The 14058-nt window shown below is 46.4% G+C and overlaps 1 protein-coding gene across 2 annotated transcripts in view; it reads right to left on the bottom strand.

Annotated features, from left to right (window-relative positions):
* The window catches only part of PCDH19 (protocadherin 19), a 58074-nt gene that overhangs the window by 18994 nt on the left and 25022 nt on the right, over positions 1 to 14058 (bottom strand). The window contains exons 3-4 of one of the 2 annotated variants that reach the window (XM_017819238.1): positions 11888 to 11946; positions 8387 to 8559 (exon numbers count right to left, since the gene is read on the bottom strand). In XM_017819238.1, the coding sequence (XP_017674727.1) occupies positions 8387 to 8559; positions 11888 to 11946 (232 nt within the window). The remainder of the gene's footprint in view (positions 1 to 8386; positions 8560 to 11887; positions 11947 to 14058) is intronic. The other variant, XM_017819246.1, reaches the window with a different exon arrangement.

Here is a 14058-nt window from a genome sequence, read left to right as displayed (position 1 = left end):
AAGGGGTGAAAAATACAATATGGAAAATGGAACAGAAAAGGGTTTCTGCTGAAAAATAAAAACACTAAGAGAGCTAATGCTGAGAGCTGGGAAGCTGATCATTACTATTACAGATACTCAGCAAAAATAGGGCCATATTATGCTTACTATTATTATATGCATTGTGACTAACATATATCTATAATATCTGCTATGGAGAACTTATTTTCCAAACAGACACAGGGGTTAAATGCAGGATAGAAAGGGAAATCACTGCGCAAAGGCAACACACACCCAGCCAGAGCCTGGCACAGCCCACACTCCTGCTCCCCAGCTCACCCGCTCTCCTGCATACCTGCATGTACCATGAGGAAGGGCTGCCAAACTCCTTAATAATTCTGTGACCCATTTAAAAATATCTAGTCCTACATTCATATATGCTGTATGAGAAATAAAATATAGCGCTCGCAAGTTTTGAGTGGCAGCACTTCTCTCAAGACAGATAAAAGCTGCAAGTTCTCTTTGCTGTTTGGTGCCAATTATTACAGAGTTTTGACTTATATATTATTACATAGATCATTTAGTAAAACAACCTACATACAAACCTAGTGGTGTGTCTCCCTTCAGCAGTTATCTGCAGGAACTGGAGCAGTTTAGACACTCGCCCATATCACCATATTTTGGAGACGGGCGGGCTCCTTCCCCTGCACCCAGGGGAGATGCGGGCCCTGCCCTACAGCTCTCCACAGCATGCAGCCTAATTAAGAGAGGTCCAAATGATTTATCATTATTGGAGATACTGATTTAATTACACCACTTTTTTTTTGGAGAGGGAAAACAACAGGCACCCAACTTGTACGAGCCCCTCTGGAGATGCCGGTCCGGTCCAGCACCTTACCCAAATCACCCCTGCACTGCCGGGCGCATGTTTCAGTACCGTGGGAGGGATTTAACCCGATGGCAACCACCAGTGCCCAGAAGGCAGCTCTGAACTCGCCGTGCCGTGTGCCCTGCACCCGCAGAGCCGACGGTCAGCGCGCTGTTTGTGGTGATTATTCCTTTAATAAAGGGCCCTGTATTTTCCAGCGGCTGCAAAATTGATGCAGGTTGCCATGGTAAGCACACACTTTCCCATTTAGCAGAATAATAGGCAGCTTTGTATAATTCACTGATTTCAGATGATTTCTCACTCCAAGCACAAGTCGCTCAAGTTACATAAGTCACCTGTTGTTTAGTCAATCTGGCAATTTTAATTAGAATAAATTTTTATGATTCCTCTTTGCAACACTTAGAGCTGCTCTGCCACCAGAATGCCGAGATGTCTGTAAATTATACAGGCCCCAATCACATCTTTTTTTGCTGTTTTAATTACAGTAACATTGCAGCATTAATCATGTAAGCCTCTGTTAAACAAGTAACAGCCATCCTCCATCATAATTAAAAAGAAAGGCCAAGCAAACAGGAGCTTTGGAGTTTACCATATTTTCTCTGAAAATTATATTTTAACTTAAGAGTTTCACAAACAGTAGTTTTATTTGGCTCTAATTAGTGTTGTGAAGGAAACACCAAAAGGTTAATAAGAGATGGTTAGTTTGTAATGCAAGTTTCCCAGTGCCAGCCCCAGCAGTTCAGTCTGTTTTCAGAGTCATTAACGATGTAGATTGATTACAGGAGGAGATTGGGAAGTGCTGGCTTGCTGCGTTAGCAGAAGGTTTGGTTTTATTCATATACCTTCCCTACTGTTAAATCTGGTGACCATTACCTTGTCCATTTTGCTAAGCTTAACTGCTGTGAGATAGAAAGTGTTAAAGGTTTCCTCAGAGGTTACTGACAGAGGGGGAAAAATGTCCACCTGAGCCTTTTTTTGACTTGTTTTTAAGGCAAAAGGAAGCTGCAAGCTTGATTGAACTGTTTATTTGTATTAAAGTATCTGAAAATCCAAGTATTGGGTAGTGGTTTTAGAAAAGGATACTTTGGAAGAGCCAAGGTTAGAGCCGCCCTGTCCTTCAGCTGAACCCTGAGACAAAGATCTCTGCAAAGCTTTTGCTTGGGCTGGAGTTTAGGAACAGTTAACAAAACCAAGCACAAATAGAAGCTGAAATTCTCTCATCAGAAATAGCACTTCTTCATATCTTCTATAAATTGCTCTCCAGTCACCCAGCAAAAATATGGGTAAGCAATGACTGAATTTGACAAAATCTCATTAAAAAGTACAATAAAACACTAGAAACTCTCCAACTTTCTGGGCTGATCATTCATCCATTACAAACCTACACAACAGGGCACAGATTCAAGTTTTAATTTTCCTCTTGAAGTTGCCAAAATGCTCACATCTGGTGAGTGTTCTCTGTGCTTAGAGGGAAAGGACTTGAGGATCTAAAGGTTATAACTCCTGTGACCCTGGATGAAGTAAATTCAGTGATGAAGACACTGCAAGAACTACCTTTGAAGGAACCTGAAAACTGAAGGAAGAGTGCCACAAATGTGGGATATAGGATAACGCTTCTTATGCAAACAAAGGAGGTTGCACATCTGTTTGTTATTTAGTTCTGCTGTTGCAAAAAGCAATTTGCTTCACTCATTGCTACAGATATGACTTCAGTGTCACCCCTGCCCCACCATCACTATCCAGCAAGGACTTCTCCAAGCTGTGCTCAAAGTTACAGAGCTACAAAACTAAGGAAGAGCAACAAGGGATCTGTCCATGCCAGCCAGAATATCTGTGCATGGATTAAACCTCCTCGAGTGACCTGCTCTGCTGCGACACAACGTGGTGGTGACGGGAGCTGAGCCCATCGGTGGGGCAGCCTGTCCCTCTGTCCATTTCTGCCTGTCCACAACACCCTCTGCAGAGGGAGCTAAGCACCACATAGCTGGACACGATGAGGGACATCCTGAAGAGAGACTCATTAGCCTGAGCACTTGACAGAATTTTTTCCCAGTTACATTCACTGGCCTAACAAAACATATTATGTTCCCCCATAATCCCGGTCGGGCAACGTCAGCAGGAGTTTGGGGAGGATGGAGAGAACATGTACAAAAGCATCAGTAACCACCACACAGCCATCCATAAGCTGACTTAGATGCTCAACAAGTAATCACTTAAAAGTCAGGAATCATAAAACAATCAACTCCTCTTCCCAAAGCCCAGCTTACCCACTCGTCATAAAAATCCTTCTCTGGGGTTTCAAAGTATTGTGAGAAGCTGATTGTTCCCTCCACGCTGGCCACTGCAGGAGCACCACTGAGCTCACTGAGGCTGCTTTACCAGAGAGCTGTGCAATAATACAGAAATCAGGAGAGCTGTAATAATTGACATTGCCCTGCAAAGAAAGCTTACAGCATTTATCCATCTTAAGGGATGTGCTGTCACTCACATATGAATGTTATACTTTATGTCTTGTGCTGCATATATGAATACAAGAAAGTAGGTATTTTTATTAATTTGTAGAAACTTCCAGAGAAATGCAGCCTCCAAAGCCCTAGAATATGTCACTTAGGTCTTCAAGTACATACACCTTTACAGAAAGCCTTTTCTGCAGAGTAAAATGGAGATGCAGGTGGAACGACTGCTGGAAATCAGCTTAAAAAATCAACAGTTTCTAATACCTGTGTTTGCCTCCAGTTAATAACATTAGTCATGTTCTCAATTCACAGCTGAAATGCACTCAGATAGTATGGAGATGAGCATAAGAACCAATTGGAATATTCTAGATAAAACATGATCCCCTAAATGATGGTATATGTGAATAATTTGGGACACAACCAGCAAGAAAAGTTTCAGTGAATATCATGTGCCCAGTTCTACTTCACATCCAAAGCTTATTTCTATATTGTGTGATAGTATAAAGAAGACTTAACATAACCATTTAAATATAACCCATTTCTATTCAAAGAACCCTTCATCTTGCTGGAGTTTATGGGACTCAGACACAATTAAACCACCTCTGTGAGCAAAGTTACGCAGATGTGGAAATGTATGCAGGATCAGGTCTTTTCAGATGACATTTCACGCAAACCTTTACTGCTGATCTGGCACCAGAAAAGTGGAAGTGATGCTTTTAGAAGCAATTCTCTGTAGAGATCCATTACTGACATTGCTTAAAAACCCTCTCATTTTGATTTTAAAGCTTTTCCACTATTTTATGGCTGTGGGGACTATTTCTAACACTGTCTTTTTTATGATTAGTGTGTGCTTATTATTTTCATATTTTCTATTTCTATTTTTATCTTAGAGAATCACTGCCTCATTGGACCAATGATTTTCTTTCTACAATTGATGGTTAAAATACTGGTTGGCACTGGGAATTAAGATAAGTTTGAAATCTGTTGCTTCTAACATTAAAAACATATATTTGAAATATCTCCTTTCTGATTTCTGTGATGGCAAGAGCTCCTATGACTTATAGAGTACAAGAATGGCTCTTGCTCAAGGCAAGGTGAAAAAGGTAATAGAATGCATTTAAGCAGATCTAGGTGCTCATATACATCCACACAAAGAAAACAAGCCAAACCTGCACAAACGCTATGTTTGGAAGAGGGCAAAGGGATTTAAAGAAAAAAATCCCAGTATGAGCAAAACCAAGGGAGGAATAACTACCTGAATCACAAAACAGAGTATCTAGCCTCAAAGATGCTAATTCAGGTCCTGAGGGATCTAATCAACCTCTTTGTTGAAGTAAAGATAAAACTTTTTGACAGCAAACACTTTCTGATAAAATGGAATTTTCAATTACCCTGTAAAACATCTGGTCTTCACTGCCATTTCCCAGGAAAAGCACCACCACACTGCAGCGTTGGAAAACATTTCATGCTGAGACTTCCCCATGTTGCTGGGAGGAACAGGTGTCAGGAGCTTCAAACCCGATGGCAAAGCTCCCGCGAACGCCGACATCCCCCACCGCTGTCCAGGGAGGCAAAGTGGTGCTGGGTCTCCTTGCTGGAAATCAGAGTTCCCTCCAGTGCTGAACTTTGAGTCAAGGTTACACCAAGACAAATGAGAAAATCCACCCCATCTTGCAGTGAAATAGGCCGAGACACAAAGAGGGACCCCAGGATTTATCCCCATCCTCCAACAGACTTCTGCAGTCAACCCAAAACGTTGCCAAGATCCAACAGCCGACTGAAAGCAGCCCTTTCTCAGACAAACCCGTTTGGAAGTTCAGCTGAGGATGCCGTTAGGAAAAGAGTGCATACAAACTTCTAGCAGTACTTAACACCTCCTCAAATAAACAAACAACTAAACGGCAGCGAGGCAATCATCGAAGGTGGAGCGGCACCAGTGCCCGCCTTCCTCTGCATCCCATTTGGTATCAATTAGCAAGGGAAGGAAAACAATTCTGGGCGATAATGAACTCCAAATTGGGTACATATTAGAGCAATTAAAGCCATCTTTTCATCTGATGAATTTATAATCAATAATTAAGATCCTGAGGTAGAGAGGGACTGGGCAGAAGTCCTGCTCGGAAAATAAGCAATGTGGCTGAGCTCCAGGCAGTATTTCTGATGACCTGCTGCTACCCACTAAAGCTCAACACTCTCCACACCATGGTTTGCCATTTTTCTGGAAATCTAGGTCATTCCCAAAGGAGGAGAAAGGGCTCCTGCCAGCAGGACTGGCAGCTGGTGTCACTCCCACCCAAGAGTGGCACCAGGGCAGCGAAGCACCAGCACCTCCCTGGGGCTTCCATGCCCATATACCCACCACCAGTGCCAGCTCATGCACTGGTTTAAGAAGACAAAGGAGCTTGGACCCATCCAAGCCTACCTCTTTCTGCAGGAAATCCAGCATCTCAGTTGGCAAAGGCTGGCCAGACAGGCCCACACTAACCACTCTGAGCCACCACAGAGGGATTGTTCTCTACTCCCCAGCTACAAGGATTTCTGCCAACCACTGCCTGCCTTGGCAGATCCAGGCTTATCCACCGAGCAGATAAAGACTCACAAATTGGTGGGACAAAGTCCGAGAGTTGGCCATTCACACAGGACTCGTGGTGTCATAAGCTGAAGTCTAAGACCTGCAGAGACTGGCCAAAGGTGCACCTCACCAGCTCCCAGCCAGGAGATCACTACCATTGACAAGCAAATTCCAACAAAAACGACTCTCCCACTCCATTTCTCTGGGATTGCATGAGATGCAGTTTGGGCAGGGACAGCAAGCAAAAGCAAAGCATGGGGACATGAGCCACCAGGCTGCCCCTTCAGACACAGACTGTGTGTTCAGGACAATAGTCAGCCATTGGTCCTGCACATCTTTGTCATTGAACTTCTTATGTTTCTTCTCCACCCTGCCACTCTGTCCCCAAATCGGGTAAAAATTACCATGCCAAAACCATCGCTTTAATCATGTGGGAACCACTGTCATCACCATCATCTCAGCATCTTGATTTTCCTGATTATTTTCTGCAGTCCCTGCCTGACAAATCAGCTGAGAAAATACTCTCTTTACCCTTTTTTTCAGCTTCTATGGCATTGACTACTAACTTTCCCAGTTGTGTTGCTCCTCTCATTGTTCCACCAACACCCCAGTAACCTCGCAGCCCCCCTGCTCATCTGCACAAGACAGCATGGGCTCCGAGGGACAGGAGAGCTGGCCCCAGCACACCTGCCTGCAGGTGCAGCTGGATGGCAATGCAGCACTTGCATGATACTTTTCCTCCCAAAAATAAACCAGACCCAGGAGCACCAATCCCCTCAGCCATTGCAGGACTGGGAGACAGACAGAGGTTGCTTTTGGAAGTTGCCTTCTGGAAACACGCCTGATTTTTGGGGTGTATTTTGCGTGCAATGAGGAGTCCACACTACAGTGGAGTGAACCATATTTATTTCCATCTGACTCTACCAATGAGCTCTGCCTTCAACTCATCCTCTTTAACTTATTTGCATTGTTATCAGAGCCAGCACGCAGACTTATCAGAAATGTAATCCCTGTAAAACCCTATCTGCAGTCCACTGAGATTGTTTTTTTTGCTGAAGAAATGTGACAAAAAATTAACAGATGTTGCTCAGACCATTCACCAGGATGGGAATCAATTATGAACATTTTTGCTCCTACAGTCATCCCTTACTGCAAACGCATGTCAGGAAACCCTCTCCTGATCGAAATGAAAAAGCATTCCTTTGTAGTAGAAGAATAATAAATGATAGCTATCAGCCTGCATTCTCTGACACGGCGCCGGTCCGCAGAGAATTAAACTGCCACTGTACAGTTGTATAAATGTTTAATTTTTTTCATCTTTGGCCACAGTAGGGTTGTCTGGAAATACATTATCGCTGCGGATGCCATCCCTCTCCAATTAGTGTGGCTGGCAGCATGGAATGGGTAGGTGACCTCTGCGTTCCCCTCCTCGTGGAGTCTTACAGGGTTAACTACGGCCATTTAACAGACTCTATCGAGAATTAATACAGCGATCAGCTTCTCTCCAGAAAAAAACTCACATTCGGTGGCACAGATGGCAAGAACTCTCTCTCCCTCCTTTGACTCTTTTATGACAGCAAAACAAAGGCTTTTAATGATGTTTACCATGAATTGAATTAAACAGCTGAAGACCAGTTCATAATCACAGCATTTTGTTTTCATATCCTTAAGTCTTTTAGCAGTGGGGCTTCCAGTTGAGCCTCAGCTACAGCTTATCTCAAGATATAGCCAAGTGCCCCGAGGCTCCCCTGCGCTGGAGCACCAAACTGCATTCAGGCTTCTTAATTGAAAAAGACAGGATGTTTGCATAGGATGTTTGCATCCCTCAGACATTAAAAGCGACATTCATGCCCAAGTACAAACGACACTTGGGCTCAGCTGAACTCCTCTGACTTCTTTCCTCTAGCTAATACCAGTCTGATTTCAGAACAGGGCTTCACCCCTGCACATGGGGATGACAAGAGCTGAAACCTGCCACCTATGCAGGGGAAAAGATGCAAACCCTCACCCACTGGCCTGAGCTAATCCCTCGTGGGATGTCTGACTAATTGCCTACATGCTGTGCTGACCTTTGGAAAAGCTGCCCACACGGCGCCTGCGTAGGAGCTCCAGAGCTGGCAAAAGGAGCATGTGGACAAGGGCACACCTTCAGTGCTCCAGAGGGGAGTGTGGGCAGGGACCAGCTCTGGGCACAGCACCTGTAATTCCTGCCTTAATCCCAACTCTGCCACTCGCTCACTCACTGTCGGGCAGATGCTCAGGGCCTTGAGTTTTCTGCCTGTGAAACAGAGGATAATCCTAACTGCCTGCTTACCTGACAGGCGTGGCATGAAGATTAATTTATATCTACCCAGCACTCTGACGATGCGCAGCATTATCCCCAGCAAGCACTAAGCATCCTCATTGCACACCTACTGAGGCAGCAGAGCCACCAGATGGGTCACATGGGGGGTGATGAGAAGCCCCCCAGGGCGCAGGGCAGTGGCTCACCTTGCTCAGGGCCTTGGGACCCCATGGAAGGGACACTGGTGTTCAGCACGTCGTTGACAGCCGTGTCGCAGTAGAGGCCCCGCTGCACATCATGCTCACTGTCTGTCTGGTCGCTCTCCTCGTGGCCACTGTCCTTCAGACTGTTCCCCTCCAAGTCCTTGAACGTGGAGCTGCTGGGAAAACACAGCTGTCACTTACTGGGTGGGACAAGGTGGCCCTGACACCTCAGCAAGCTGGGAAGGGAAGGTCCTTGGGATTGCTCCCCAGGCATGGAGAGCTGGGGCAGGGGGAGAGAGTGAAGCACCCCCTGCTTGGCACATCTGCACCCCAAAACACAGCATCCAGCCTGCACCATCTCTTCTGCCCATGGGTATGGTGTGAGCCTGTGGGTACAGTCAAGCTGCTGTGGGTCTTATGGAAGCTGAGAGTGAAACAGGATTTGAAATAAAATTTTAAAAATATACATTAAAGTGAGCTGCTTCTATAACTTGACTCCCCCATATCGTACTACTTCATATTGAAACAACATAGGATCTAAACTCCATTTTTTCAGGTTATAGGTCAAATCCTAATCACTTAACGCTTGAAAACAAAAGTCTTCCTAGAAATGGGAATTTCTTTTCATCATGATGATGCCATTCTTGTTTTTAAAAATAGACCAGTGATTCTGGGTCCAAGTTCACACAGCTTTAAATCTGATACACAGTCAAACATCCTTGACAGCCCCTGCAAGCACACCCACTTGCTGGGGAGATCCAAGGGCTGAGCTGCTCCCAGACTTCCCCCAAGGGCTAAGAAGCTCCATCACGCCATAGAACCCAGCTCTCAGGCTAGAGGGGCGATTCCTATGAAGACAGGCTGAGAGAGCTGGGATTGGTCATCCTGGAGAAGGCCTCGGGAAGATCTCTGAGCCCCTTCCAGTACCTAAAGGGGGCTTACAAAAAGAGGGAAGGTGACTTTGTACACAGGCAGATAGTAATAGGACAAGGGGGAATGGTTTTAAACTAAAAGAAGAAAGATTTAGAGATTTAGATATTAAGAAGAAATTCTTCTCTGTGTGAGTGGTGAGGCACTGGCACGGGTTACCCAGAGAAGCTGTGGATACTCCATTCCTGAAAGTGCTTAAGGACAGGTTGCACAGGGTTTTGAGCAACCTGGTCTAGTGGAAGGTGTCCCTGCCCATGGCAGGGGAGTGGAACTAGATGATCTTTGAGGTCCCTTCCAACCCAAACCATTCTAGACTCTATGAAGAATTGCATTTCTGGAAGCATTCGGGTCCCCTCTGCTGCTCCCCAGCGCCTTGAGAGGGGCAATGCCCCAGGACACCGGGCTGCAGCAAGCATCAGGGACATCTTGAGATGCACCTGCCCTGGGTGGTACAGCCACTCTGCACTCCTTCCACAATCAGCCTTGGCATGAGAAATCTGCACTTGTTGGGAGGATCCACCTGCACCCACCACTCCGAACTTTCCCGCTGGCTGGTTTGGTGTGAAACATCAGTGGAAGACATGGCCTGTGCTTCAAAGCCCCAAAGAGCTGGAGATTTTCATTACTTTGAAAAGCCCTTTTGTGTCTCCACGGAAACCAAGCAGACCACCTACCATCTGATGCTCTGCAAAAGCGTGTGAGGGGGGAGCTCTGAAATACATATAAATTGGTAAACCTTCAAACATTACCTTTTAAATAAAGATGTCCCTGTTGAAGCCACTGACTTTGATTCCAGGCTACATCAAAGATTTTTAAGTTAAGAAAGCACTACAAATCTACAATTCATTTGTGTGCGTGTAGATGAGCGAGGGAAGCAGGCAGACAACACAGGAAAAGTACAAATAGATTAATTAAGTGCTGGATTTGAGGAGATTCACTCACCAAAGATAGAAGAGCTAAAACATCTTCATAAAGGCAAAGGATGAAAATGATGCCGCAGTATGTTACAGAAAATATTTTTTGTTCTCAGATGTCTGCACAGCATTCCTGGCACTCGTTGTTCTTAAGATACAAGACAAAGGTAGAAAGCGAGGGGAACCGCTGTCCTACACGGAGCTGCTGTTCATAATGCACAGGCAACCTGTGTTACAACACATTTATCTTCCCCGCAGTGAACCAGACCGTAATGCAGCAGCCACACGACATGTTTCCGTGGCTGACACCTCTAAAGGATGGGCAGGTCTGGGGGAATCAGCGGCAGCAGCATTTCCCAAACAATACAGCTTCGGAGTAAGCCCCGCTGCGGCAGGCGGGAGCGCTGTTTGCCTTTATCTTAGGTGTGAACGAGGAAAGATTAATAGATTTGGGTTTTTTTCAGCATGCCTGAAGACTCTCTGGCGAGGAGCAGCGTGGTGTAGGCAAGCCAACTCTCACAGTCGCATTAGCATCGTTAAACATCACGAGCCACACAGGCAAATATACCTGCCCTTCTCCGGCTGAACCCGCGCTGCTTAAACAATGCGCTCGCAGCTCCCTTACTCCTCAGATTTTTAAGATGTAAACAAATGGGATCTCAGCCAGGCAGATAATTGGATATTTTTACTGTTCAGATCAGATCTTAACACTTCAGAGCCGGCTCCTGCTCTCTGTAAAACCCTTGGTTCAGCGATGCCTTCTGCAGAGCCACCGAGTACGGGCACGGGCACGGGCATGGCTTGCTCGCCGCACACCTCGGCCGGTCCGTGGGGAGAAGAGGGGAGGTGGGTAAAGAGCTGCCGGCCACCTCCTTGCGCCCGCATCCTGCGCAGGGAGCCGGTCCTCCCGCCCTGCGCGGCGGCGGCTCCTGATGAGTATTGATCGTGCTGTGTCAGTGCCTTTCCCTGCCTCGGCAGTCGAGGCAGCGGCAAACCTCACCCCCTGCCCCGCGGGGGGATGCTCACCTCTAGTTTAACACAATCCAGTGGGTTTCATCCGGATAACCCCGGCGTTAACCTCCCAGAGACATTTCCTCACCACTGCTAAGCCTTGAGGAGACCAGTGTTTCATCCAAAGGGCTAAATTCCTCCAAGGGCAATTGCCAAGTTGCAATTGAACTGATTGTTTCCTTTTTACCCATGGAAGAAACCAGCCTAGCAAAGTGCTGGTTGCCTCGCTATTCAAACTAAAACAGTGAGCGTGCACACAACCCAACTACCTGCCTCCAAACAACTTTTCTTTCTTTAAATTTTCCCCGCCTCACATGGCAGGGAGATCCCACCACCCAAATCTATCCCTTTATTCCTGTGCAATCAAATGGAATAAACTCTCAGAATTTGAAAGTTGTCAGGGTAACAGCACTCCACCTCACTCACTGCACCTTCCTGGTGTGAAGGAACCAAAGAGAAGGAAAAAAGATTTTCCTTTATTGCAAACCAAGAGCAGAGGGGCTTAATGGGACGTAAGTACTGTTTTTAAAATCAAATGATTACTCTTGAAAAGTTTTGCATATTAAAATAAGCAAGTAGTATATAACGCAGTACGGAAGGACATTAAACACTCAAGACTTGGCTGGGCAAACCAAGCGAGCCTACGTACCTTTTTATTAAATGAGCTCTGCTGTTCACGTAGTTGGAATCAAAGGAGTAGTTTTCAGTCTGGAAGGAGGAAAAGAAAATGGAGATGGTTACAAGTCTGATTTCCATGACTGGGAACAGTCAGGTTTGCAGGGCCAGGATGAAACCCCGCCAGAGGGAAGGAGCATCACACCATGGGACAGGCCCCTGCGAGCAGGACAGAGCCAGGCATGGAAAACTCCAGTTCTCCCTAGTCTTTCCACCTATTTTCAACAAAAAGAAAGGCTGGTGGTGACCACCGAACAATTTGCAGAGAAGAAACAATGTGACTATGCTCTGTTAGAAAACTAATTGCTTTTAATTCCCTGATGGACTCAGTTCTGTGTGTGTCAATTTGACTGAAAGTTCAAAAGGTATTTTTCTTATTAGTGTATAATTAACATGTTAAAATATTTATTGCATAGATATGTAAATGCCAGCAAGGTAATCCCCTGCCAGAGAATTTAATGCGGGCACTTTTCTTTGTTTTACATCATTTCATTTGCAGAGACAGTGGGCTCTGTTATTAATAAAAAAGCAAACAATGGGTGACATGCTTAAAAGTTGGGGGGGAGTGAAAGTAGGGCAGAAAAGTCAAAGGACTTGTCACTTGCAAGCAAAACCCACTAACTCGCTCTATACTCAAAACAGCATCTTATAACCTCAGATTACACAGTGCCAGGGTTCTGGTGCTGGCAGCAGGTAAACAACCAAAAAAAGCAACCAGAAGGCCATGGTGGGAGCCATGTGGGGGCATGTGATGGTGCTGCACGGTGGGACATGGTGGGAGATGCACAGTGGGATGCAGTGGCTGTTGCATGGTGGGACGTGTGGGAGCTTCACAGTGGGATATGATGGGAGCCATGGGGTGGGATGCAGTGGTAGCTGCATGGTAGGATGTGGTGGGGGGAGATGCATGGTAGGATGTGGTAGGAGATGCATGGTGAGTCATAGTGGATGTCATGTGGTGGGAGATGGTGGGATCTGCATAGCTGGGCCAGGATCTTTCCTGAGCTTCAGGGACCCAGGAGGATGCAGGGTCCTTTGTACAAGTCAGGCACCACAGTCCACCTGTCCATCCACCCAAAGACCCCCAGATCTGCAGAGATCCCACCTAGGCTCCCACCAGCATCACCCCCAGCCCAGGGGATGCTCCTTGCCTCCTGGGAAGCAGAACAGGTAGACTTTGCTCTGCCCTCCTTCCTCTAGGACAACAGCAGCATCCTCTCAGGACAGAAATAGGGACATCCACCTGCCCCAGAGCCATGTCCTGCCTCCTCTCTGCTGTGGCTCCTCCTCACTCCATCCTCGCGGTTGTTCGCCTTCCCAAAGAGCCACTCTGTGATACTATGGCCTGTTTTTATGGCAATTATGAACATGGTAAAAATAAATGCATGCATCTTTAATGTCTCAATAAATAAAGGAAAGCAGAATCTGCTTCTAACGTAATCACAATGGCAGGAGGCAGGGAGAGGGGCTGCTGCAGCAGAGCCGAACATGAAATCCAATCGTACCCCAGCAGAGGTTACACCACTCTGCCAAGATAATAAAGCAAAGGCAGCGTTGGTTAAGTGTAACCTTTTCTGAAGTACAGCACAATATCTAATTTACCAAACAGGAACCTCCCAGAGAGAAACACACGAAGAGCTGCGAGTCGGGGGAGTTGGCCTAGCACTCAGCACAGCTCAGTTATTACTTTCACACAGTAATTACTGCTGGAGAGTCACGCAGGAGATTTACTGCACAAACTACTGGTCCCTGCAGTTCCTGCATCCTCAGTCCTGCTGGACGACTTTGATGGTTAGAGCTCAGGAGCAAACAGACACATGTATTTTTAAAGTGTATGATGCCCAAGACTTTAAATGCCGCAGAAAATACCTGATCCTGTGTTTATCCATCAACTCTGACGCAGCCATCCCAGAGGGAGGGATGCAACCCCACAGCATCCACCCCCAGCAGCCGCAGTGTAGATCTCAGCCCCACAAAAGGAATGAGGGCAGCTGAACAATGTAGGGCAGGAGGGATGGGAGCCAGTTTCCACACAATCCCTGCTCAGTGGGGAGCCCCCTCTATCACCCAGCACCCACAGACATGGGAACAGCTCCCACAACCCCAGAGCCTCAGCTGGTTCCATCCCTGCATCCCCAGCCCCAC

This window comes from Lepidothrix coronata, unplaced genomic scaffold, assembly GCF_001604755.1.
Source record: "Lepidothrix coronata isolate B3197 unplaced genomic scaffold, Lepidothrix_coronata-1.0 Scaffold2, whole genome shotgun sequence".
NCBI classification, from domain to species: Eukaryota; Metazoa; Chordata; class Aves; order Passeriformes; family Pipridae; genus Lepidothrix; species Lepidothrix coronata.
This window is presented reverse-complemented; position numbering and strand designations above follow the sequence as displayed.